The sequence below is a fragment of the Paralichthys olivaceus genome, chromosome 11 (genome assembly GCF_024713975.1).
Source record: "Paralichthys olivaceus isolate ysfri-2021 chromosome 11, ASM2471397v2, whole genome shotgun sequence".
NCBI classification, from domain to species: domain Eukaryota; kingdom Metazoa; phylum Chordata; class Actinopteri; order Pleuronectiformes; family Paralichthyidae; genus Paralichthys; species Paralichthys olivaceus.
In genome coordinates, this window is record NC_091103.1 from 24,898,716 (window position 1) to 24,926,376 (window position 27,661).

The following is a 27,661-nucleotide window of genomic DNA, read 5'->3' on the forward strand; positions in this document are numbered from 1 at the left end:
CAGTGAAAACATCACTAGGATTGTTTCATGTTACATTTCTGCCAAAAATCCCTTTCACCTAAATCTTACACACTGGACCTTTAATGTATTTCCACAGACCAAACACTCCAGCACAGTAGGTGGCGGTAATGCACCTTTAACGCTAGGTGCCACCCGGCAGTAAACAACAAAAAGAAGAAGAAGACGAGCACAGGGGGTGTTTGTAATGACCGGTAATGACCGGTGATGACAGAGTCCTTCACCACACTCCCCAGCTACAGTAAGTTTAAACTTGTAGTTTTCTAGGTTGCTACTGAACCGCCCTGTCCTCGACCAGCTGCATCTGTAGCTCAAGTTGAAGGCTTGTGTCGATTGGCGATCAGATCTATCCACCAATGTCCTGAAGGGATAATGGATGATTGTGTTCCTACATTCAGTTATATAGAATCTGGTGGAGCAGCATGTCCGCCCTTTGAGCTTAATTAGAAACTAGTCTTGTCTCTTTTCCATGAATCAGCCTCGTAATATCTGTTCTCAGTTCTCCTGTCCACCAAATTTCCCTCTTTAAGCTCCTAACTTAATAAATAAAAACCAACACTGTCTCATCACAGGCTTTATCAATCATCTCTCATTAATGTCAGCCCGACTCTCTACCTGCCTAGCCTGTAATGTCCCCCAGCCCAATCACTGCATGTTATGTAACCTTACACATAAGTTTGTTCCCAATGCTCCATAAGAGTAATTAAACTTATGGTTCTGATTTGGATTGCGATATCAAAGACAGAATGGACCATGACACTTTGGAATTCTTGCACAAGCACACAGACTTCCAAAAGGAACAGAGACATTGTTATCAGGTAAATATTTGAATACAATGTCACACTCTTATCGATGTTTATTCACATATCTTTACCCCCAAGGAGGAAGGAATGGCACCTTCAGGTGGAGCTTTGTTGATCCAGACACCAGTGCAGCTCTATCGATATCTCCTCAGATGTTGCAGACAGTTGCCGACCACAGTGATGCAGGAGCACTACAAACACGCCGTAAGACAGGTGAGCAAATTAAATGTTTTCCTTGTGATCTTGATCAATGTAGCAGGTAGACCTTTGCGCACAAGCAGACACATGACAGAGAGAGAGGCGAGAGAGACTGGGAACACTTGAGCAACATCAAGTATCAGCTCTGACTAGTTATAATGAAAACAATAAAAGTGTAAAGAAGTTATTGATTATTATTGATAACAGCAACAATTCATATAATAATGAATTTCTATTAAGTAAGTATTAAGAATTGCTGTTAGTAATAATAGTGATAATAGTAATAGTAGTTCTCCTGTAGTTCTGGGGTCAGAGATACCTGCAATTAGAGAGAGAAAGAGAGAGAGAGGAACTAATGGAGGAAAAAGAGACAAATAAATAAATAAATGTGTGTGTGTCAGGATAATTAAGGGATGTTCAGGACTCACCTGATCCAGAACTAACTATAGGCTTTTTCAAAAAGGAACGTTTTAAGTTTAACTTTAAATGCAGAGATGGTGTCTGCCTCCCGAACCCAGAGTAAGAGCTGGTTCCACAGAAGAGGAGCCTGGTTGCTGAATGCTCTACCTCCTGTTCTACTCTGACAGACTCATGGAAAAACAAGAGAGCCCCAAAAACAGTGCATCAAAACTGTGAAGGATGTTTACAACATATACTTGAAGGCAGGTGATCTCCTGCTTCTCCATTGTTTCCAAAGCTGTTTCCAAACATGAACTCCAGAGAATGTCTGCACAATTTTTTCTTTTTTTTCTTGCGTCTCTTACATGTTAGAATCATAATCAACATGCCCACTCACTTGCTATGAACCCTGTGAGCCCATTCAGACATTCTCAAATATTTTACTTGTGGGCTGGTTGGAGAAAGTCTGGAGGCTCTCGGTGTGACATTTGTGTTCTCGCACACAGCCCCTTCAGAGAATTTTAGGAGATTATCCAGACTTCAGTGCTTGTCTGAAAGCAGCTCAAGTATCCATAGGCAGGACAATGAACCTCTATGTGCTCCTGATGCTGCGTCAGTGTGTGAATGAGGCATACATTATAAAGCATTTTGAGGGGTCATCAGACTTGAAAGGTGCTATATAACTCACTTAACATAAATGTTAATTACCAGTTCTCAGTAACTGACTTTGATTGTATTATTACTATTAGCTAATATAACCGATCTTTAAAAACACAAGATAAACTAAGTAATAATTGGCTGAAACTACAGATTATTTTCATTGTTGATTCTTCTGGTGTTGAGCATACAGGTACGTACATCTGATTCTGATATCTTTTACATTTATAAATACATGTTCAGCACTTATATAAATGATCATATATACATGACTTGAGCATATGTGGGACTGAATTCATCTGTACTGAACTGCATCTGACTTTGTTGACATTTTTTCATTTGAACACTCTACCCTAAGTGCAGTTTGTTAATCATGTGCTGCTTTGTGGTGGCATCAGAGATTTGCTGTAACTTGACTAATTATCCTTTGTTATGAATTAATATGATGTCTCAGATCTGTGGCTCCGTCATGAAACAAGATGTAACATTAGTCTGGTGCTGTAAGGTCTGACTTAGCTTCATGAAACAATTCTGTTTTATTCAATTGAGGCTTTTCACTCGGAACCTTGCTTTTCTGAGCCTCTGTCATGGTCATGAAGCACCTCACTGATGCTTTACTTTCTGTTCCCAGGGTTACAAGAGTCACTCGGATGAAGATGACCCAGAGCGAATACAAATGATAATCCAAAGAGCAGTAGCAGATGCTCAGTGGATTCTTGATAAAGTAAGATGATATTCATATATTACTAGTTATTTTTACATTGTCTTCCTACACAAATAATACAATAATTATCTTTTTAATTGACAGTATACTAAGAAGAAGTGAGGCTCATAAGAAGAGAGCGTCCTCTGCACTGCTGCACCTGACATGGTAATAGGTCTCAAATCAGTGGCTGTATTCATGGTAAATGGACTCCATTTATTTAGCTGTCCACTGAAAGTGCTTTAACTTATTCACATTCACACATTTTGGGTTGAGGGTTCAATTTCTTGCCCAAGGACACCTCACATGTGGAATTAATGAGGCAGAACTTGAACTTCTGACCCTCTTATGCAGAGTTTAATAGAATATTTAAAAGTGTAAGTACAGTATTTGCTGATTAATCCTCAGATTCAAAAGGCAGCAGCAGAGCAGAAGCTGCTGTACACCTTAACTTTACTTTTTTGTGAATATGTTTGGTCTGGTTCAAGAAAATAAAATGCTGAGAAACGAGTGGTTCGTCTCTGGTTGCTCTTGGGAGACCCTGTTGGCATTGCCAATTGCCACAGTGTTGACAATGTACAGTTTGTCTTTTTTAATAAAGGAATGATTATAGCTCAGTAGTCTCATTTACAATGTATGATCAGATGTCTGCTGTGACTAACCTTTATTTCTGAGACGACTACACTAAAAATCAGCAAATCATTCGAACTGTAGAAAGTGAAACAAAAGCTGGACGGATATAAAACTAAGGTGGTGTTAAAGTTATGGATGGACTTTTCAACTTCAATAGCAAGTGGGCCAAAAAAAGCACAGGGGGTTTATGGGCATCACAGGATATTTGTGAACTAATGGCTAAAACAAGGCTTGAGAAGTGGGAAACCCCATTCAACCCCAAAAAACATTGGTGTTTTTTCTGGCAGGTACATATCCACAAATGTAGAAAACAAGATAAACATAGTAAAACAGTATCCGTCAGACCGTTGAGCATTTGAGATTCAACAGCTGAGGTAACCCTGAGTACTTCAGACAGCTTTTCCATCCACAAGGACATCATCCATAGATATTCCTGTTTCATACATTCAACCCAGTGAAGGCAGTTAGTTGGGGCAAAGTTAAGAAACTACCAAATTGGTTTCAGACTCAAAAAGCCTCTTATCAGCCCTTTTGTGCTGTTAAAATTTTATATGTCAAACATAAGTCATTAGTGAGAGAAAAATCTGCATGACGCTACAATGTTGCATTATGGGAACTATTGGAATTAAACCTAGAGTGGATAATCCTGGAAAAGCTAGCAACATCCCACCATCTATCAACCCTCTTGTCAAGGCTACACCCCCAAAACACGTGAACGTGCACTGACTGACTCGACTTTTTTGTGACTCGCTCACTAACTTCAGGCTATTGATGGTTGTTGTGACACAGAGGATTTCACCAAATACGAAGAAGTCTTTCAGAAAAAAAAACCTACCTTGAAGCAGTTTTGGAGGTTGAACTATACAAGAGGTTAAAAGTCATGATATATATTTACCACTTTTAATGTTTGTTTCTTTGGAGGGGGGAGCTAATATTGATGATTTCCAAAATCAGATGCAGATGACCTCATTTTCACGAGACACAGAGATAAAGATATGACCTGAAAGGTCTGACTGCAGCTACTTTCTTACAAAATCTGAAGCAGTTCAAGGAAATCATGTTCAAACATTGGTGTGTTAAACATCTACAGTAGATTTCCATGCAAAATAGCACTAATAACTGCTCTCCACTTTGAAATTACATTACACACAATTAGGGTTGCAAAATTCCAGGAATTTTCAAAGTTGGAAACTTTCTATGGGAATTAACGGGAATATATGGGAAGTAACGGGAATAAATCTGAAATTTACAAAATTGGAGGTTGGCCCTCAACAGGGAATTTAAATATAGTTGGGGAAAATATATTGTAGCATAATCTTAGCTAAAACAACCATATTTACTTCACGTACACACAGCACACTGCTTACTGCAGGGCTATTGAGGCCACACCCCCTACATGCACTGTGCATTCCTCCATCACATGCACATCTGATTTCAAGACTATTGAAGCCACACATTTGAGCCTGAGGACTATCTGAAGTCAAGTAAGTTTTGATAATATTATGGAGTAAATATATTTGATCTATAATAGTATTGATGTTTAACTTGGAAATATTAAATAAAAATAGGTGCTAAATGTAAGCTAGTTTTCATTTCATTGACCATTTAAGAGGCTACTCAACATTCATGTTTTTGTTGTTCATTAAAGAATTGTTCATACAAGAAATAAAACTAAAGTTCTACTCAAATAAATCTGTTGAAATGTCATGTTTTTTAATTGTATTATTTTGCATGGATGTCTGCTTATGACAAAACAAAAATATTTACATTTATATTTGGATATGATCCAGTTTGTTTAAATTACCCCCAATTTACAGTTAATTCCCATAAATTCCCATAATTCTCATGGAAAGTTTCCAATTTGGAATATTTCCAAAATTCCCCACCTTAACTTCCCATGGCGAGTTTCCGGAAATTTACCAGAAATTTTCAGCTCCTTTGCAACCCTAGTTCCATCTGAACTAATGTGGGGATGCCTGATCCATTGGCACCACCCCCGAGCTTCTACGACCTCCGGAAGGGGTCAAACCACCAAATCTCAACCAAAAAGTACACGATAGTTTTGAATAACTTTTTGTCGGAAAGTCGTAGAGACTTAGGCATTTCACACATAATAAAGGGGAGACAGCCACGCACCCACACCAAATTTCAGCCTGTTTCAAGCAAGCAGCGCAAACTTATTCACCCTAGGGTGAATAGGGTCAGGGCTGAAATGAGGGTTAGGGTTAGGGCTGCAATTAGGGTTAGGGTAGCAGCCACGGTTAGGGTTGGGGAGGAAAACCCATTGGAGATCAAGATATTCTTGAATAACTTTTGTTCTGAAGGTCATAGAGACTTGGAAGTTGGTACAATGCATTTTCATTTCGATCCATGATTTGCACTTGTTGAGAGCATAGGAACAACTGAGCAGGGTTGAAATATATGGATATCGAGTCATGTTTATTGAAACAATCCATAATAGCACAATGTAAAAATTTGCACTTCTGCCTGTCAGGCAGCTTTACAGCAACACATGGTACTTTTTGTGCAATTGACAGTATTTATTCAAGTATAACCATTAGTCCTATAATGAATAAAAGACAATACTAAACATGGCAGAAAGAAGGGGAAATATTTGTCATTGTTTGTGCCCACAGACTGGTTCTACCAGAAAAATTAAATAAAAACGCACAGATGATCAAATGAGGTTGTTTTTCCACCGTTTAAAACCATTATGTATTTACAAATGCATGCACATGCAGTATTTTGATTGATACAAAAAGTAATAAAACTAGATATTTAGGGTTATTCTTCAGTATAAATATTATAAATAATAGTTCTTAATATAAATGGCTTCATCTTTCATGTTGGTCTGAGATGTAGAGATATTTGGTGCAAACAAAGCTTATGTTTCAAGTGTATTCAAGCTTACACCACTGGAAATCCTCAGCTGTTGACCAGGGTAAGAACCACTACAGTTAATTTAAACACACAGGCAGATAGAGGGTGTTAAGAGAAGGTATAGGTGTTTTAGGATGAAGGTGGAGCAGCAGAGTAGTTCTCTGAGGTCAGTATTACCCAGAGTAAAGGACAGGCACACAGGTCACACATCTTCTGCTCTCTTAGGCCCTGCTAACACTTGGTATTAAAATCTGTCTTGAATGTGTCTCCTGTGACCACTAAGACTCAGATCTTACTCCCTTGCGCTACATGCAAATAATCACATACATCATATGTCATCAAGAAGACCAAATTATGTTGTCACACAGTCTGACACACTCGAAAAACCTGTTTGAGTGTGCCAGAGGGAGCGAGAGGAGTAAGGAGCGGCTGAATGATTCTCATGCAGCTGTGAAGAAATACTTTACTAATTTAAGAAAAGTATTGGGCATTAAGTGGTGGTCAGTGTTAATATTGTGATGGTAGTCTGCAACAGATCGTAGTTACACTGAGAAGCATATGTATGTTTGCGTCGATTTGAAACTATAGTGGGGGAGAGTATGTCAGCAGAGGAGGACGCATTTGGAATTTGGAAATGTGCGTCCTAGACCACCTCTGATGTGGTTTGAGTGATCAGATCTCATAGTTAAAACCTGTACTTAGTGCTGACCACTTGTGATCAGATCCCTCAGGACGGATGTTAATACCAGGTATGAATAGGGTCTCAGTCACATCATCACTTCTGCAGAATAAACTGGTCAATGAACTCGTTCTGCTCCGACTCCACCTTGGACAAGGCTTCATACTCGATGCGATACCTGAGACAAGCAAACATAAAAGACAACAAACTGTTGGAAACAAATGAATGCAATAAAGAAAAAGACATCACACCAAGGTTTTTATAGTTTTGAAATTTTCATTAGTTTTTATTTTTATTTAGTTTTTCAGTTTGCTTTTTTATTTCAGTTTAGTTTTAGTTAGTTCAACAAGTGATTTAGTAGTTCTGGTTTAGGTTTTATTTTGAGGATCGACTAGTTTCAGTTTAGTTTTTATTTAGTTTTAGTCTTAGTTTTTCCAGGTATTAAGAGAAAGCCTTGACTTGTAGAAACTGAAAAAGGATGAAACAATGTGTGACAAAAATATGGTTTATCGAGTCCTTTAATTTCATTCTTTAACCATCACCTGCAGGACAGGCAGGAATCGAGGGAGAAAACGAAGCTGAATTTATCTGCAGTTCAGTTTAGTTTTAGTTAGTTTTGCATTGTTCATTGTAGTTTTTATTTAGTTTTCGTTTTTTTGTAATTGTCGTTTTGTATTTTATTTTAGTTAACTAAATTATTTTTTCATTGCTAGTTTTAGTTTTTGTCTTAGTTTTCATTAACTACAATAACCCTGCATCACACACAGTAATGTGATTACAAATTCTGTTTATAGTAGAAGTCATGACAAAAGACAATTATCATGAAAATAATCAGGCATTTAAAAAAGCGATAATCACCAGATGTCATGACATGAGTTACACTTAAAGGTACAGTGTGTAGAATTTTGTGATATCTGGTGGTGAAATTGCATGTTCTAGTTGAACACCCCTCACCTCACCCTCCCCTTCCAAACATGAAAGAGAAACTGGGGTAGAATTCAGTTGTCATAAAAACTCAAAAGGTGTTTAGTTTGTCCAGTCTTGAGTACTGTTAAAACATGGCGGTCTCTGTAGAGAGGACCCCCTCAATATAAATATAACGTTTTTAAATATAAAGGGCCTTTTCTGAGGTAAAGAAAACTACAATTCATAAAATTTAGATGAAACACATACTGTTCAAAACATACAACTAGATGAGGTTGAGTGCTATTTCACTGACTCGCATGAAGGAAAATGACTCAATTTTCATCAATTTACTTTTACAAACTAATTTAAAAAACTCAAACTGTTCTGGAAAGCAGCCAATAGGACATGACTATTGTAATGACTGCTGACTGGCTCCATGAAACACAGCCTGGACTGCTGTTTTTTATTTTAATAAAAGAATATCCTGCTGATAACTGTTAAATGCATGCTTACATTCAATATACAGGAGTTTATTTTTTTGTTAAAAGCAGTTCCAGTAAAATGTGTGAGCACCATAAAAGTTGCTTTGTCTGGACCTGGGAAGACAACATTTCACTGAGTACTGTGTAGGATCAAGTGTCCTGATCATGTGGAAAGTTTAGTGGCAGGTTTTATACAATCAATAATATATCATTGTTATTGACTTTAACTGTGTAGAAGTTTACCTGAAGCCCTAAAATGACTAAATCTGCTCCTGCTCTGAGTGTTCAGAAACAGAATCTGCATTCATCAAGTGGAATTTATGAATGCACCCTTAACTACTACTTTTAAAAATCATTCACCCATGTTCGTGTCAAGTAGTGGTTAACTGTATGTGGGCTCCAGCCTGCTGGCATACACAACATAATTGGTACAACAATGGCTGTTTAGCCATTTTCAGACATGAACTCTGGAGGAATTTTCTCTGGATTTCACTGTGGACATCCCCAGCCATGTCTGTCTACAACACATTTACACCAGCGTCGGCCCTTATCACCAAAAACTCTCTTGGCATATTTGTCGGTGATTTCTATATATATATATATATATATATATTTTCACAGCTTTTTCATCCTTGGATATTAGTTTTCTTGTTTATTTTTGCACGTGTCACATGTTAAAAATGTCATCAACAAACCCACTTGCTTGTAGTGAATCCTGCGGAGGATCTCACATTTTGTTCTCAAATCATCTCCTTCAGACATTCTGCTGACCTTTTATTAGGGTCCATATGGAGAAAGTCCGGAGGCTCTCCCTCGGACATTTGCAGGGGCTGTACACGTCTATGTCCAGAGGTTCTTTGCACGTGTGTACGTGTGTGCATGTGTGCTAAAATGCATCATGAACTAATGGCTTTACCAGAAAAGAGTTGGTGAGATAAAATGTGAAGGGTAACTTTTGTATGAAATGTATTTTCTTAATTTATCCAGTATAAATGATAATGTTGTAGCTTATCAACACCGTGGCCTTGTGCCTGTTAAATAGATTTTGGGATCAATCCTTTGAATTAAATGGACAGAAAACCATAACCATCTGGAAGAGACCAGCACGATTTTGGCTTTTTTATGGAGTTAACACACTCACTGTTTACCTCTCAAGTTGCATCTTTTTTTCTGCTATGAGAGCCTGAAGCTGCTGCTGTTGAGCCTCCCTTTGTTTTGCCACTGACTTCAGCAGGTTTCTGGCTCCTATCGCCTGAAGGAGAACACCGGATGAATACTCTCATGAACAAACACAGGCACATACTGTACAGCTGAACGAGATATCATCCATTCCAGCTTTAAAAAAGCATACCTTCATCTTTTCTGTCTCTGCTTCTTTTGCCAGTTCATCAACCAGCTCAATCAGACCTCCAACTATCTTCTGAAACTGGCCAATTTCTGGAACAGACAGAGTCACACTTATGTAAATCCAGTTGCTATCAGCAGAGAGAAACACTCATGACCAGATGGCCTTGACAATGTCTTCAGTTCTTACTGTCCACAAATTCTTTACACTCCTCCTTCAGCTCTGAGGTCTTCTGGCTTACATCAGGCTCCAGTACCCTGAGCTTGTTGAGTTCATCAAAATAAATGCCAGCCTCTGCCAACGGGTCTTTAGCCATGGCCGCAGGCCCTACCGCAAAGGAGATAAAAAAAACTTAAGGATGAAAAAATTAACAACAGAAACAAGTACACACATTTACATGAAAAATTTTAGATTCATAGACTTTGCAGTGTTACAGATCAAATAAGAACTGAACACACACTGCACCCTGAAATCAACAGGATCACTAGGGCAACTTGTTAACAAGTCTACCATTGAGGTGAATCTCTCTCTGGCTCTCACACTGAGACCACTTTGCTGGCAATGTCTGTATCTGCATCGTTAACACAGGGCACATGTCTTCTGATGCAAAGTAAACAGTGTTCTTCAATGAGCGATGACCACGGTGCCTGTGTTCTTTCTATAAAACTAGAAGATGTGGTTATGTACTGCTCTATGTACCTTTACATACTTACAGGTACATTACTACATTTAGGTTTCTTCCCGTGCAAACCGTCCTGCTGATATTAGCATTAGCGAACCATCTGTCACGAGTATATAGTTATGTGGTCTGACTGTAGCCGAGCTAGCATGAGGGTTTTATCAGCAGAAGTGGACACAGCATCAAATAGGTAGGTTCACATACTTCCCCTGCCTTGCTTTCACCTGGCCATGTTAATAACAACTTTAGCTTCTCACCACAGCAGTTGAATAAACTCAGCTAGTTAGCTACATTACGCTAGCCTGCTCACTAACGATCGCCAACTGGACGATCTAAAAAAAACACACTAACCTGGTTAAAGCTTACTTCCCTCAGACAGTTACATTGAACAGTATCTGAATACCTCTGGGACAGAAGAGTGTGTGTCTGACCTGTTTACACAGCTATCACCGATGTGTTGTATTGTGTTGTGTTGTGTGATGTGGCACAGCAACCAGACCAGTCTCCTCCTCTTCCTCCCCAAGGAGACGCTTTGTTTGAGGTTGATGTCTCTTACTTTGAAATTCAACCGGAAGTGATCATTTTTCACTGTAAAGCCAAAATAACCACTGTTAAAAGTGTTGCAATGAAATGTTGCCACATACTGGAGCTGAAGACGGAGCTGATCTTCAGCCTGTGGTGGATTTGGAGTTGTCTTATTGTTGTTGATTTATACGATGTTCGAGTTGCACTACCTGTTGTTTCTTCAGGTTAACTGTTGTCTGTCTCTCTGTCCCTAGTACTGAGATTGTGTCACAATAAATTCCCTTTGCATATGAAATCGGTCTCAGTTATACGATAATAGGTCTGTAAGGTTAATCCAAGTAGTTATGGCACAAACACTAAGACAAAACTAGTTCTGCAGTAGGGAGAAACATAGAAAGTCATTTCAGCACCATTACGAAAACATGTATTTGAACAATTGTGCTAACATATTCTCCAAACTATAGCTCTCCTTTTCTTTTACAATGTAGGAACATTTGAACAAAGGAAGTCACATTTACTAATTTTTCCATCAAGATTAATAAACTGGTACTTCAAGTAATGTAATAGAGGTACTTAAAGCAGTTCAGGTCTCTGTGAGCTTATGTATCTGATCCATTTTGACCACCAACTCTTAAATTTCTCAGGCTGGAATTTTAGAGCGAATGTCAGTCTCTCCATGATGTAGATTTCGTGAATAGTCCCTTGCCAGTCTTCCAGTGTCTGTGCGTTGGGTTGTAGCCATTTCCTTGTTATAGCTTTCTTTGCTCCAATCAATAATATCTTAATAAGATATTTGTCTGCTATTGATTGCATATGGAATACTGTGGTCCAGAAATACATTGAGCCGACATCAAATTGTATAGTTATTCGAAACATATATTCCAGACAATCAAGAATGTCATGCCAGAAAGATGAAAGTTTTGGACAATCCCAAAATAGATGATAATATTTGGCCACCTCTAAACCACACATCCTCCAACAACTTTTCCATTGCCTTGATGTCTCTTCTGAGCAGCTGTTATAAAAAATCTCATAATGTTTTTCCATCCAAACTCTCTCCAGTTGTGTGAAGTTGAGGTTTTCCATTGTAATTCACAAATGTTTTCCCATTCATTCCCAGATTCAATTCAATTCAATTTTATTTATATAGCGCCAATTCATAATTTACATTATCTCAAGGCACTTTACATTTAAAGGTCAAGACCTTAAAACAATATTAACATAGAGAAACCCAACAGTTCCCACAATGAGCAAGCACAGGCGACTGTGGAGAGGAAAAACTCCCTCATTAACAGGGAGAAACCTCTGGCAGAACCAGGCTCAGTGTGGGCGGTCATCTGCCTCGACCGGTTGGGGTGAGGAAAGAAAACTAAGGGGGGAGGAAAGGAGAGATGGGTGGAAAGCGGGGGAGAGAAGAGAGAGATGAGGTGGAGAGAGAGAGACCGGGAACAATTGTGCACCGATCACTATCAGGGCTGACTATAACAATAACAATGTAGTGATCTACAACAGGATTATATATATTAATGAATTACTGAGTTATTTTAATTAATGCTAACAATGGTGATGGTGGTCGTTGTTGTCCTGCAGTCCCGGTGCCGGAGTTATCTGAAACGAGATAGAGAGAAGAGCCAGAGGGACTATGGGAGGACAAAGTGACACTTTGACATGATGACATGTTAAAACGAATAAATAAATAAACAGGTGTGGGGGGGCAGAGAGACAGAGAGACAGAGGGAAGTGAAGAAGTGCTCAGTGCATGATGGGAGTTCCCCCAGCAGTCTAAACCTATAGCAGCACAACTAAGGGATGGTTCAGGACTCACCTGATCCAGAACTAACTATAGGCTTTGTCAAAGAGGAAGGTTTTTAGTTTTACTTTAAATGCTGAGACAGTGTCTACCTCCCGAACCCAGAGTGGGAGCTGGTTCCACAGGAGAGGAGCCTGATAGCTAAATGTTCTACCTCCTGCTCTACTCTTACAGACTCTTGGAACCACTAGAGAGCCTGTGTTTTGGGAACGAAGTGATCTACTTGGATAATAAGGTGTTATCAGCTCTTTGATATATGAGGGGGCGTGATTGTTGAGGGCTTTAAATGTGAGGAGCAGGATCTTGAATTCTATTCTAAATTTTACCGGGAGCCAATGTAAGGAAGCTAAGACAGGAGTGATATGATCTCTCCTTCTAGTTCCTGTCAGCACTCGTGCTGCAGCATTTTGGACCAACTGGAGACTTTTAACAGTCTTCATGGAGCATCCTGCTAATAGAGAGTTGCAGTAATCTAATCTAGAGGTTACAAACGCGTGGACTAGTTTTTAAGCATCCTGCTTAGACAGGATGTTTCTAATTTTGTTAATTTTGCGCAGATATGACCAAATATCCCTCCCTTTCCCATTTACATTTAATATACAGGCTGTTCCAATTCGAGGAGTCTTGGAGACCTTTGTATAATCTAGATATTAATTACTTTCCACTCCCAGATTTATATATTGAAACAAAAACCTCCAGGATATCACTTCTCTGGTCCTCTGTCAAAATTGTATTTAATCGATTCCTTACTTGGAGGTATCTGAAAAAATCCTGCCTCTCTAAATCATATTCCCTTTTGAGATCTTAAAAACTCTTCACAGACCCATTGTGTATAAAGCAGCAGTAAGCCATAAGGCCCCTTTCTGTCCACATTTTAAATCTATTGTCTGTCCTATTTGGAATAAAATCCATGTCATTTCCTAACTACCTTGTGCCAGGTTTTTAGTGTTACTTTTATCCAGGGGTTATTCTTATTTGGAAGACTGCCTACAAGTTTTTTGTCTGCCATTATTGCCTGTAAGGGTGGACCCACAGAGCCTCCCTCTTCTATTTTCTTCCACCTGGCCCTTAACTGCGAGTCACAGAGATACCCCAAGGTTCTTATCTGAGCCGCATAGTAGTAATCTTTTAAATTAGGCAGCGCCATTCCTCCCTTGTCTTTTGATAACAACATTACTTTAAATTTTACCCTTGGTTTTTTACCCATCCAGATATATCGAGAAATTAATTTCTGCCATTCAACGAACTGTCGATCACTTATTTCAATTGGTAGAAATAGGAAAAGATACAACAGGCGAGGCAAAATCACCATTTTGACTATTTTCAATCCTTGAAGTTGATTCCATCCATTCCATCCAGTGATTCCATCTGGAGATGTCAGACTTAATTTTAAGGTTGAGAGGAATATAGTTGGCTTCAAATAATTTTGTAATGTCTTGAGTAAGATTAAGTCCCAGATACTTCTTTGATTTACAACTCAGGCTGTATTTAGTCACTAAATCATCTGGTAGGTTAAAATTAAAGGTCATAGTTTGAGTTTTCTGAATATTTATCTTATAGCCTGATCATTTACCAAACATATCCAATGATGACATTAAAGTTGTTAGGGATGTTAACGGTTGGGATAAAAATATTAACTTGTAATCCGCAAACAAGGATATTTTGTGTTCCTGTCCTGCTATATTTATACCCTTGATTTGCTTGTTTTGCCTAATGTATTGACTGAGGGGTTCTATAAAAATGGCAAAGATAAGTGGTGAACAGGGGCAACCCTGCCTACAGGAACGCTCCAAAACAAAAGAATTTGAGAGGCTGCCATTTATTTTAATTCTTGCTGTTGGATTGTTATATATAGCTTTGAAAGCTTCTATCAGAGTATAGTGAAAGCCAAATTATACAAAAAAGTCCATCTTACTGAATCAAACGCCTTCTCCGCATCCAATCCCATTAACATAGGTCGTCTGGTTTAAATGGATAAGAGATGGCAAAAGTTTTTCAACTCCCCTAGCCAATATTGACATATAAATGTTATAATCTAGGTTTAACACTGAAATGGGTTGATATTGTTTACAATCTAATGAATCTTTGCCTTCCTTTGGTATTACCGAGATTATAGCTTGCTTCCATGAGCAGTGTCTGCCTGTTGTTTCCTCAGTTTATATGATGTTGTAATTATGTACTTTCCCTCGCGCTGGGTACGATTATGTACTTTCCTTCACGCAGGGCACCATTAAATGGTGTGCTTTTGGGCATTCAATAAATGTGGCTATCAGAGAAATATTGAATATTAATATTAAATAATAGTTAAACTGATAAAAGATAAATCGGGGCACCACCCTTCAAAGGAAGGGAAAAGATATCCAATTTATTGAATAAGTCTCATGAAATTACTAACTACAAATTTGGAACTCTGATCAATAATTAAATAAATAACTATAACCAAAATTACCACATCATTAGCTAGCAAAGTTGAAGGATATGGAGTTCTTGAAAGTGTAGAGGTTGGCAAAATTCGCACTTATGCAACATTAATGAAGACGTGTTTAAAGAAAAACATTTATTATGAGAATAATAAAAGTATAAACACACAAACTAACAAAAGGTGTACTTACTATATACAGATGTGTGTGCGAGTGTTATTTCCTCGTGCTGCAATATTTAAAGTACAGGCCTGATTTTTAAAGAAAATAAAGACAGAAGGAAACAATACAAAAACAATACTGGTAACAAAAACTCCGTGGTGGAGCACAGCCTGCTTGTGTTATGTGTGTTAGTGCACTTCTCAAGTCAGACTTTTCCAGGCGCAAAAACCCTGACATGCCACTAGGAGGCCACTAAACATTATTAAGACACTGACAGGAGTCAGAACAATAATCTTTCTAGAAGGATGCTGACTGGATATATGAATTTTACTGTTAGAGCCTATGTTCCTCCTCCCCTCAGATGATATGTGTCAAAATGGCCACGCTGCTGCTGTGTGCAAGGGAAAGCAGAGATCTGGAAGATGTAGTGGGGAGCATGCAAATGAGGAGTGTGGGAGTGACGCTATTGAACAGGCAGATGTTGAAACCTGCTAGGCTGGGGGCCTGTCTCACCTCCCCTGTTGCCAGTCTGGTTAGCTGCAGAGTCATTGATAGGGACCACCATTCATAGAAGTTTCACCCCTCATCCCAGAACATCTCATAGGGTTAGCTTTATATAGATGCTGGCCTTCTGTGCCTCCTCCGAAGAGCTGGCAAAATTATTAAGTATGAAAGACTTAAAGTATCTTGGGAAAAAATACAAACAGACCTAAGTCAAGGAGAAGGCACTTCAGAGGGAAGCACTTGAATAATACCGTTATTCTTATTCTTCAGTGGAATGCAAAAAGTCTGATTGCAAGTGGACATCAAAACCTTAAAAACAAACCAGACGAAGCAGTTAAAAGACGAGTCTCAGATCACCTGTCAGTAAATACAGCTGAATCACTGGGTATTCTGTTTGCACTGCAGTGGGTTGAGGAAAGAGGCTGGGCCAACGAGATGGTCATTGCACCCGGCAGCATGTTAACAATTGCCAGTATTAAATAATTTTAAATCATCATGCAGACAAGATATTGCCTATGAAATTATAATTTGAAATTAAAATATAAGAAGGGAATAAATATCAGGACTAAAAGACGAAAAGCAAAATATCCCATTAAAACATTTGTTAAGAAGAAATCGAAGAATATACATCATCTTCTAATTGACTATTCAAGAGAAACAGGACCAAAGGAAAGAGTTTCATTTCTTTTTAGTTTTGTTTGGTTTTGTTTTGTGTTTTTTATTTATTTGTTTACCGCCAATCTACTGTTCTACACTCCAGTCCAGACGATGGCGGTATTGCACCTTTTAAGTGGTTTGCCAAGAAGAGGAAGAAGAAGAAGAAGAAAGGGGAAGAGGAGGAGGGGGCGACTTTACATAGTTTGTTGTAAATACTTCTTCACGAGGCTGTTGTGTGTATCATGGCGGTAGAGAAGCTGAACTAATCACACGGTATGCGGGTTCCTGACCAGTGAAGAGGAGAGGTCGGTAAGTAAACCTCAAAAGTCGTAAAATGTCGCCCGGTTACGTTGTGTTCACTACTGATAGAGACAGTAACGTTAAACCCCCCCATTGAAAGTGTGACGCTTATTTATTTGTACATACACATCTGGAGGGTCTTCTCTGAATGGTATGAGCCTCCCCGAGCGTTACTCTACTCTCCAGTTATGGAGATGGCTAGTTCTTTTCTAGTTGTCTCATTCATGCTGCCAGTTTCAGTCCTCTCAACTTTAGCTAACATTAGCACAACAAGAGCGTGGCCCTCGAATATAACCGAGGTCATAACGTTACTGTAATTGGCCGCGGACTCAGTAATAGTAAGTAACTAAGTGAGCTGTTACTTCATGTTCACTTGTTAAGTTGATTCGTTTAGGTCACTCACCACAGCTCTCTCTGTGTTCGACGTTATCTTCACAACTAAATATCCATCTATGTCAAGTTAAAACACCTTAATGTTTATTAGCTAGCGATGCCCTAGACACAAAATAAAACAATGAGCAGTTTGTAATGCTGTCATACGTGGGCAGTATTCTGTTAAACTGAGCTACGGCTTATTTGAGACCACTGTAAATTAGGCGGATGTTGGAAAGCAGCTGCTGATTTTAGTTAATGTAAAAATAAGTTATGTTGTGTGTCATAATTTGTCCTTTTGATCATTCATATGTGCCCTTCCCTACCCCTTTAGTTTCCGGCCCAGTGACATTCCATTGACTGGGAAGGGGGACTGAGGAAAAGATAATAGTAAGGTTTTCTGCTATGCATTATAATTCATGCCATCAGCCACTAGGTGTCCTTGCTTTACCAGTCAAACATTGAAATTTCCTGTAGATCTACTGTATTTTTGGCTCCATTTCACAGTTCTATGTTTTGTCAGCAATGATCTGTAGCAGTGAGAGGTTGTGGTGGCCACATCAGTAACTGTCACCACGGCGGGGGACCTTCGAACCTCCGTCTGCAGGGTGGTCATCTACCTCCAAAAGGACATGTCTGGAGAGAGCTGCCTGCCCCAGCAACATTCCCGGTCAGACTCCACCTCCCCAGCCCCTCCTCTGACCTGTCCCAAGACCAATACCTGCAGTTATCAAGGAGCGGTCAGCCTAGGCAACAAATATGTCCGCATTAATGTTGGCGGCACCCTGTTTTACACCACACTGCAAATCCTGACCAGGCAGGACTCCATTCTAAAAGCCATGTTCAGTGGAAAGAAGGAAGTGTTGACTGATAAAAAAGGTAAGCCATCTCTGAACTGCACATGCAACCTGACTGTTCTATATAGATTGTGACTAAAATCCATTTTATCTGCTAACGTTAGCACCAAAACTAATATTGCAATTTTAATGTTTTATTAAAAATGACTTTTCAAACTATAACAATAACAATAAAAACTCTCTTAGTTATGTTATAAGTGTCAATGTGGTGGAAGTTCCTGTTATCAATCAATGCATCTTCCAGTCCTGCAGTAAAAATAAAATCCTTGTTAAAACAAATGAATGGATTCAGTCAGCAGAAACAGTTTGGCCCAGGTGTTGCTCTGTGATGCTCAAGTGTGTGACTGCAATCACCTCAAAGACCATGAGCACAACTAGGTGCTTTCACACAAACGTTTGTGTATTTGTTTATGGGCATTTTTACAGTCATCAAATAATGTTATTATGTTACTCATCTTTTGATGAGATTGCCTCTTGATTGTAATATCTGCACACCGCCGTGAGGGAATTTCTTCTTGATCATTTGTCACTTGGACTCAGATATACTGATTAGGCTCGCAATTCTCTATTCAGGAAAAAGCCTGGCCTGGCCTGTCAATGATCTGAATATCTTTAATTTATCATCTAGGGCAGCAGGGCTCCATCTGATTTCCCAAATATATTGACATGTAAAGTGTGCATGGCACAGAAACAAAATTTATCCCAGTTCAAGCAGTCTTTTACATATATGTATATCGCACATTTTGATATCAGGATGACTGTAAATTTGAGATATATTGTGCAGCCCTAATCAAAGGTAAAGGTCAAAGTAACTTTCATATGAATCTGGAAAAAAATGATGTTCACTGAAAGCTGCACTTGGCCGAGACATACGTACAACCACAGAGTGCGGTATTTGTAGTTTAACAATATATTCCTAGGCTGCATCCTGATTCATTATGTTGTCCTGGCTGAAACATTCATTCATTGTATATTTTGAGAAATATTAAATAAGAAATTACACCAGTAAACGTCTTGCATGATTACATTGTCATGAAATGGAGAATGTATGTCAAAGATGTTTGCTGCCCAAAGACTGCACCAGTGTCTTGGCGGTAACAATATTCACATTCTCATCATGGTCTGTTTCTGCACAGGTTGGATCCTGATTGACCGCAGTGGGAAACATTTTGGCAGCATACTGTCCTACCTGCGCGACGGCACAGTCACCTTACCCAAAGGCTGTCAGGCTGTTAAAGAGCTGCTGTCTGAGGCAAAGTATTATCTCATCCAGGGCCTTGTGGAGCTTTGCCAAAACACCCTGCAGGTTAGTAACACCCATACTGGCCCATATTTAAAAAAGGGAGAAAGACGGATGTTGTGTGAAGCCCCTGAATATTTTGTATATTAGCAGATTCAACATTTTAACTTGAACTAGCTGTTTGATGTACAGGACTTCTACATCAGTGTGATGAAGTGCTTTAATATAATGAAATGACAGGTATTCACTAGGGGTCGGACGATATGCTTTGGTCACGATTCGATTGTATCACGATTCTAAGGTGGCGATTCGATTTGTAAAACGATTATTGGTAATTGCGATTCTATAAGTATTGCGATTCGATATAATCAGTAATTGCAATTTTCTTTTCCTCCAAGTTGAATCATACACTTCTAGAGATGATAAACCTTGAATGTCTTTCCCATAAACAATGAACATCAGTCTGTCAGTCAGTCCAGCAGCTGACATTTATTTCAACTGAGACAAAAAGAGGTACTTAACATGTACAGCATTTTTTAAAGTTTACAGTTACAAAATGAAATGAAATGTCCACACAGCACAAATGTGGGCTAGTTTTAACATAACTTAATGTAATGAATTGCTCAATAGATTAACCTGTTTTTAAATAATAAGTAAAGTGCTCTGATTGCTCTCTGAAGTAGTGCTTTAAGAAAAAAAATAAAACACTTGGCCAAAATAGAGCCTCTAAAAGAAAAAAAGAACACAAATGTCAGTTATGAAATTAAAATGTTTCAAATTAAACAGTTTTTTCAAAACCCTGTACTGATCATAAACACTGCTCTCTGAGGTAGTACTGTAAGATAAAAAAAATAAAACACTTGGCCAAAATAGAGCCTCTCAAATAAAATAAAAACAGCACAAATGTGAGCCTTGAAATTAAAATGCTTGAAATGAAACAGTTTTAAAAAAAACCTGGACTGCAGACTGATCAAGCCTCTCTACTTCACCCTATAATAAACAAAGCAGAGTGGAAGAAAGAAAATAGCACACTATTAAATGTTTTATTTTGTCAGCATTCCACCTATTTGATTTGGTCTCTATTTCAACACACACACTCACATACATGCATTCACTCACTCATTCACATACACACACACAGACTCAGTCATTCACATAAATACACACACACACACACACACACACACACATTCACATAGACTCATTCATACACACACATATTCTCACTCACTCACTCACTCACTCACTCACACACACACACACACACACACACACACACACACACACACACACACACACACACACACACACACACACACACACACACACACACACACCTATAGTACTACATAATGAGCTAAATTTCTCTTTGAGCATTTATCCCTAATGCCTATATTTATTTACCTGATCATGATGTGCCAATGTAGCTGAAGCTTCAGTGACCAGTCTTGAAAGTGTTTCTTGCTTCTCCTCATCAGGCAGGAACAGCAACGATTTAAATCTTGGATCAAGTGCTGAAGCCAGGTTGAGTGTGGCCTTCTCCACCTCGGACGTATACCTTTTTAATAGGTCTTGGTGAATGGCTTCCTTGAGCTCTCTGACAAATGGAGAATCTCCACTGGTTGCCTGGGTAGATTGCAGGAGCTGTGAGTGTAGTGGGGCTATGACAGAGATTGTTGGGTGAGTCTCATCTGACATGACACATGTTGCCACCTTAACTGGCTTCAGTGCCTGGATAAACTCCTCTGCATTTGATATATCAGACTCGGTGAAGGTGCTGATGTCTTTCTCCTTCTTTCTTACATCCTGTGCAGCTGTGACTGCTGGCTGTTGTTCGAGGAAACGCTCAAACATGTCAAATGCACTATTCCTACGTGTTGCTACGTCTGTCACCAGGCTGTGCACAGGGAGCTCCAGCAAAGTTTGTTTTTGCTTCTTCTGTGGAAAAACCCTGTCACACGTTGCACTCGTCCTAGTAGTCTTGCTACAGCCGGCAGCTTCAGTGCACGCTGGGAGGCCAGGTTGAGGGTGTGCGCATAGCATATGATGTGGAGAAAGCCAGCTAACTGTGCAGCAACAGCCATATTAGCTGCGTTGTCTGACTATGGCAGCATCTTTCTCTGAAATGTCCCACTCGGCTGCTACGATACGAAGAAGCTCAGCAACGTTTGCCCCTGTGTGACACTCTAACATGGCACTTGTTTGGAGGACGTGAGAGGACAATGTGGTCATCTCACATCTTCTGCGATGTAGTGGGCTGTGAAGGTGACATATGACTCTGTTGCCCGTGAGGTCCAGGCATCGCAGGTAAGAGCAACTCGTTCAGCTCTGCTCAGCTTTTCTTTGACACCTGACTTCACCCCATGATAGAGGTTAGGAATGGCAGAATCTGAAAAAAACCTCCTTGACGGTATAATGTAGCGCGGCTCCAAATTGTAGACCATATTCCGAAATCCTGTATTTATATATGGGCTGAGGTCTTTGCACATAAAATGTACAATTGACGTTGCTATTCGTTTAGCTTTATCTGAGGTGCTTGGGAGTTTGTTCAGTGATCCATCCATTGTCCGCTGGCTTGCTGCTGTTGCTCGTTTGGCCTGGTCCGTTTTTATTTCTGGGTGGTGGCGCACAAGATGAGCACTCATGTTATTCGTATTACCGCAGTATGATACCTGTCCATGACAAAGTTTGCATCCAGCTTTGGTCATATCTAGCTCCGTCTTTCCGGGCATTGTATTAAATCCAAAGTGTATCCATACTTTGGATTTAAAATGTATCACTGCAGGTTTTAATTCCGGTGGTTTGGTGTTGTCTGCGCCCGCCATTGTCAGCTTTCGTCCCGCTCTCCGCTAACCTCTCACCTTTACGGCAGGTCCGAAGTTTTTCTGGACTCGGATATGACGTAATATAATCGATTCTGCGGAGAAAAATCGATTTTTAAAATCACCCCATAAAAAAATTGAGATATGTACATGAATCGATTTTGTCGCCCACCCCTAGTATTCACTGTTATTCACTGAATATCAAGAATCTACACTCCTACCTGGTTATTCCCCAAGCTTGTTGTTTTGATTATAGGGATATACGTTTTTCTGAATTGCTAAAATTGACTTTCAGAAAATTCCTCTACTGTAAACACAAATTCAAGCTACACTCACAAAACCTTTGACTTTTCTTGCAAAACCAAACAATCGAAACATAAATAATGTAATACAAAAATCACACAACCAAAAGCAGACTAATGTGAGTTGTTATTCAAGCTCACAAGCTGAATCCAATAACCTTCTTTGTGGTAGTTTTTAATCTGTGTAACCTATGCCTGTATCTCATCTGTGGGGAAAAAAAGAAATATACTCTTAAGTCTGTTTTAGTTTTTTCAGTTGAAAAATCAAATGCTGCTGCTGCTGCTGCTGCTGCTACTACTACTACTACTACTACTGAAATGCGTTTGATCTATCATCCATTGATCACTGACAAGATATAAAATTCTATATACACCATATTGCTATTTACCTCCTTTGGCAATATCCAAGAATTTCGTTAATATTCACGGACTTTGTTTACTGCAGTACTGGGTTCGGTTCAGCTCGACAACAGAGCCCTTTGGTTGCACAGATTTAATTTCCTGTGGACCACAGTGTATATGTATTCCTCTCGGCTGTGGCAGTTTGCTTCATCATCTGTGCAAGAGAAGTGTCAGTAGGTATGCATCGTGCTGATGGATGCTCAGAGGAATGTCTACTGCTTTGCCAAGGTTTGCAAAGATCATTGAATCCAAATATATATTGCATAAGTAATGTGCAGAGCAAGGGACAGTGCAAGGGAATTCTTATGTTCAGATGTTCTACATTCATTAGCTCTGTATGCAGAGAGATTGTAAATTAAATACATTTACAGCAGTATGTATCTTAAATGCACATAGTGTGTAATTGAGATGTAACCAAATTAATTATTCACACATTAACAGATAATCTACCCTGATCAGATGTTGGTGCAATAGTAAGTTTAAAGCTGACCTATCTGTTGACACGATCAACTTCAAAACTCAAACCTCAAAGAAATAATTAAATTAAAAATGAAATGAAATGTGTTATGTTATTTTTCTATTTTTTTTCTATAAACAGTCTCAACTAGGGCGATGTCAACTTAATTGGCATATGATGATGTATACAGTGAAACATTGCGATGGACGATGGCATTGGGAGCTTGGGGGTGTTGCTGACCCAATACAGTTACAATTTGTTTGAAATGACGCCACAATACAACAAAACACTGATCACCACATAATGATAGATACTTCTCTTTAATGAGTTAAACCTTTCTTCATAGCTGCGCATTCATTCATTCATTCAGATTGTCTTGACTCTGCTCACTTTCAACCTCTCTCTATCTCACGGTGACACACAGACAAACAAGACACAGACCGACAAACCCACTCACACACGGCAACATCTGTAAACTCGGACTGAGTAAAAACAACATAATTTAAGTTAGGCAATGTTGAACATAAGAACGCTCGGTTTGGCTCGATTTGATTGGCAGTGCACAGCGCAAATGATAGATACACAGAGAGTAGCAGTAAAATACTGACAGAGCCAGTAAAAACTGTAAAATTTACTTTTAAATTTGTATTCTTATATCCCAGCCCCAGTTTTCTTGTTCAGTGAGAGAAATGAGCTGTAAACTGTTTCTCTTTTTAGAGTTATGTGAAGTTACTTTTCGTTTTTCATTCTGACTCACTACTTTTAGTACTATTTGAGACGTCTAGATATTCAGCCATTTGATGAGATTGGTGCTCAGGGTCTTTTGGGTAAGAATCAAACCATTTTCTATGGACTATCTGTGGTCTATCAGGACTATTCAACTTTAAGTGGGCCTTTTAAGTGGCAAGTGGGCCAAATAGGAATTGATGAGTATTTGTGGGCCACACTGGATATGTGTCAACTAATGCCTACAAAAAGCCTTCATGTTAATAGATATATAACTACTTGGAATAAACTAGTGACACGTGCCTTTTTTTAAATTTTAATCTGGTGTCATTATTATAGCAGTAGCCAGTCCATACAAAAAAGTAGGAAAGCTTAGAGTAAGGACTGATACAGACATGCCACAATAGGTTACATTCAACCCCAAAGAATTAACAGACATAATCACTGACTACAAACAGAATGCTTTAATTTTAGCTTCTGCAAAAAGATTCACTATTACCTTAACCAGCGCAGCATCTCCTTGGAGCATGCCTTGTGTGATGTGAATAGGAGCAGAGCAAAACAAGGCTGACCACAGATATACCTTAGTCCTATCATATCCCACACATGCCAGCTTGATTTGCAGGTCTTAGTGGCCGAGCAATTTTCAGGGTCTTAAACTTAGGTTCTTGCTTGTCAGAGGACAGGAAACTAAATAGCTGAATTTAGGTCAGAGCTGTCTTAACAGGGCATGCAAAACCCTTATGAATTCTCAATCTTGACTTATTTTAATTGCATGTAAGAAGCTATTTTAAATTGTGTAATTGTACATTTTATGTAATTATATATTTCGATTAAAAAGTTGTATTTGAGCTTCCACTTAAATGTTGAGAATTTAAATAATCCTTTCAGAAGGCCTTCATTTTAAATTTCATATAGTTATTTTGTTAGTAATGATTTACCATAATCTAAGTAAGAATAATTATCAAAATGTGTCATGGTATCATTTAAATATGATCAATTATACCAAATCCCAAAATGCTATGATTGACAGGGCAATAAAGAGCAGCCCCTGTGTGTTGTACCTGTGGTGACCTCCAGTAAGGAAGAAGAGCGGCTCATCCAGTCTTCTACCAAGGTAAATATGGAAATTGGGAATCTTCAGAGACACTGAAAATATTGTACAAAAAGTATTTTTGAATACGCAAACGGCAATCACCTGACCACAGTTTGCTGAACCTTTATTTTCATAGTATGAGGTATGATCAAAAAGTTCAGTGTTCCTGTTGGAACTGTGAGTTTGTTACCCCAGGGTCAGATTGTCTCATCATTCTGAGGTGTCTGGGGAAAGAGCTCCTGCACAAAAAATTAAATGGCAGTGCAGTTGCAGCTCCATCATGTCAACAAAGCTGCTCACAGCTTCAGCCCTGTGACTTCTTCCCCTGTCCTAAAATGAAATTCAGCAGAAGTGTCACTGTTTTGATACAGTGGTGCTGGAAGCACTGCACACAGTGACTACTTTAAAGGGTCCGAATTAAAATTGGGTACAGTTTTTGCTTGTTATAGGCATATTCTATGATCTTTTTGATCGCACCTCGTAATCTGACCTAATGGCTGATGTCAACTTAAAGTTGATTTATAATTGGTACATTTAGATATTGAAATAATGAAATCCTGATATTGAATCTTTTTTTTTCTTCGGTAGCCTGTGGTGAAGCTGTTGTACAACAGAAGCAATAACAAGTACTCTTACACCAGGTGAGAAAGCGATCCTCCAGAAGTCCCACACGTTTCATCATTAATAAAAGATTGTCTTTTTTCTTCTACAAAATACTCTACTCTATACTTTTTGAGCTAATAAAGTCTAATGAGCCATAGGGCTGTCAACGAATATTCTAAATTCGAATATATATTCGAATATTAAAATAAAACGGAGATTCGATTGTGAAAGCGAGAGACGGTCTTTTTTTACGGTCTAATTTTTACGGTTAGTTAATTTACTTATTTTGTAATGTGTAGGTATTTTTTATGTTAAAACTGAAATAAAAATCCCTATACAAGTAGTTATGTCTCGTTGTATTAGTTTGTCCTCCTGTTATAGACATAATGCGCATTGCGCATGCGCATATATTCGAATGGTTCGAAACTATGTGTTTTTTTTAGAGCGAATATTCAAATGTCATTTTGGGGCAATTTTGACAGCCTTAATGAGCCACAGACTAGAGTAAACGATTCCGTATGTGTCCACAGTAACTCAGACGACAACCTGCTGAAGAATATCGAGCTCTTCGATAGGCTCTCTCTCAGCTTCAATGGCCGCGTCCTCTTCATCAAAGATGTAATTGGTGATGAGATCTGCTGCTGGTCCTTCTATGGTCAGGGACGCAAACTGGCTGAGGTGTGCTGCACCTCTATTTTCTATGCCACAGAGAAGAAACAGACCAAGGTGAGAATTTGGGAAGTCACAAATGTTATTTATGAAAAGGTAAAGTAGACAAATTATATGTATGCATCTCTTTATTTGACATATGCATAACCAGGTTTCTCACCTGCTCAAAGCTGTATTGGGAAATGTATAATCTTGAGCGGTATGTCTTCATATCGACGATTTCTCCACACAATGTAGAAATGGTATCTGGGTCTTTTTGCCTTAGGTGGAGTTTCCTGAAGCTCGTATCTATGAAGAGACTCTTAACACTTTGTTGTATGAGACAATGCCACTGCCTGACAACTCCCTGCTGGAGGCTACTCGTAGAAGCTATAACAACTGTGGCTCTCTCAGTGAGGAGGAGGAAGTGTCGGGGGGAGCTGAGCTTCGTGAGCGTGTTCGTCGTATCCATGTCAAGAGGTACAGCACATATGACGACAGGCAACTGGGACACTGAGACTGAAACCCCCAAGCACTGGGCTGATTTGAGCTTTTCACATTAATGAACAAACGTGTGTTGATACCTGTATATGTCTATTTTGAAATTTTTATTATCTTAGTATCTACCACTACTATCTAAACAAGTCAGAGTTAGGACCTTGATGTAATTACATCTGACTTTTTGACCTATCATAATTAAGGAATTATCAGAGGACTCAAAGCAGATACTTCAAATCTCAAGAGAGTCGTAGCTTTTACTAAGTAAATGTAGTTTATTAGTGGAGGACAAACCACTAATGTGCACTATTTCTTAGATACAATAAAATATTGTAAATGGACTGTAATTATATAGTGCTTTTCTAGTCGTATTGACCACTCAAATCGCATTACAATACAAGTCTCAGTCCCCCATTCAAATGCATATTCATACTGTTCTTCTATACACAGCTCTTTTTCTATCATTCACACACTGCAATTTGGCGGTTTAGTGCATTGACCAAGGACACTCCATTGGACTGGAGGAGCCAGGGATTGGGCTCCTCCAGTCCAATGGAGCCACATCCCACCACCGACCTGGCTAGTTGAAGATATGTTGTACCTCCTGAGCCACATCCGTCTACTTTGTTCCCTCAATCATAGCACTTATAATGATTAAGCATGTTTCATATTTGTAGATTGTATTTTTCATTTACACATTTATATTTACAACAGCCTTTTGTTTGCCAAAGATTAACCTATTTTAGTTTTACCAGAATTGCCTCTAACCATGATGCCTTTTTCAAGTTGTGAAGATAAACATTCTTGTTATTCAACAATTGTTTGTCTTTGCTTTGTTTTTATTTTATAAGTATATTTTGGGTGCTTTTTATTGCCCT

General features: G+C 38.9%; 3 protein-coding genes across 6 annotated transcripts; 2 read left to right on the forward strand and 1 right to left on the reverse strand.

Moving 5' to 3' along the window:
- Positions 1 to 119: 119 nt before the first annotated feature.
- On the forward strand, positions 120 to 3,288 carry lyrm9 (LYR motif containing 9). Its single transcript, XM_020088175.2, has 4 exons — positions 120 to 259; positions 900 to 1,034; positions 2,707 to 2,799; positions 2,884 to 3,288. Exons 2-4 carry the CDS (start codon positions 909 to 911, stop codon positions 2,899 to 2,901), a joined length of 237 nt encoding a protein of 78 aa, XP_019943734.1. The 5' UTR covers positions 120 to 259; positions 900 to 908; the 3' UTR covers positions 2,902 to 3,288.
- A 2,541-nt stretch (positions 3,289 to 5,829) lies between these two features.
- Positions 5,830 to 10,948, reverse strand: ift20 (intraflagellar transport 20 homolog (Chlamydomonas)). Of its 3 annotated transcripts, none has more exons than XM_020087940.2 (5): positions 10,814 to 10,948; positions 9,893 to 10,030; positions 9,710 to 9,795; positions 9,507 to 9,610; positions 5,830 to 7,148 (listed from the first exon to the last, which is right to left on the reverse strand). In XM_020087940.2, the coding sequence occupies exons 2-5, from the start codon at positions 10,017 to 10,019 to the stop codon at positions 7,067 to 7,069; spliced, it is 399 nt and encodes a 132-aa protein (XP_019943499.1). In that variant the 5' UTR covers positions 10,020 to 10,030; positions 10,814 to 10,948; the 3' UTR covers positions 5,830 to 7,066. The 3 variants fall into 3 exon arrangements, with proteins under 3 accessions (XP_019943499.1, XP_069390981.1, XP_019943500.1); XM_069534880.1 differs by having other exon boundaries at positions 10,786 to 10,911; XM_020087941.2 differs by having other exon boundaries at positions 10,734 to 10,889.
- A 5,657-nt stretch (positions 10,949 to 16,605) lies between these two features.
- Positions 16,606 to 27,601, forward strand: tnfaip1 (tumor necrosis factor, alpha-induced protein 1 (endothelial)). Of its 2 annotated transcripts, none has more exons than XM_020088617.2 (8): positions 16,606 to 16,769; positions 17,467 to 17,522; positions 17,656 to 18,011; positions 19,126 to 19,295; positions 24,972 to 25,055; positions 25,623 to 25,675; positions 26,168 to 26,363; positions 26,572 to 27,601. In XM_020088617.2, the coding sequence occupies exons 3-8, from the start codon at positions 17,765 to 17,767 to the stop codon at positions 26,800 to 26,802; spliced, it is 981 nt and encodes a 326-aa protein (XP_019944176.1). In that variant the 5' UTR covers positions 16,606 to 16,769; positions 17,467 to 17,522; positions 17,656 to 17,764; the 3' UTR covers positions 26,803 to 27,601. The 2 variants fall into 2 exon arrangements, with proteins under 2 accessions (XP_019944176.1, XP_019944177.1); XM_020088618.2 differs by having other exon boundaries at positions 16,614 to 16,769; positions 17,640 to 18,011.
- The last annotated feature ends 60 nt before the right edge of the window (positions 27,602 to 27,661 follow it).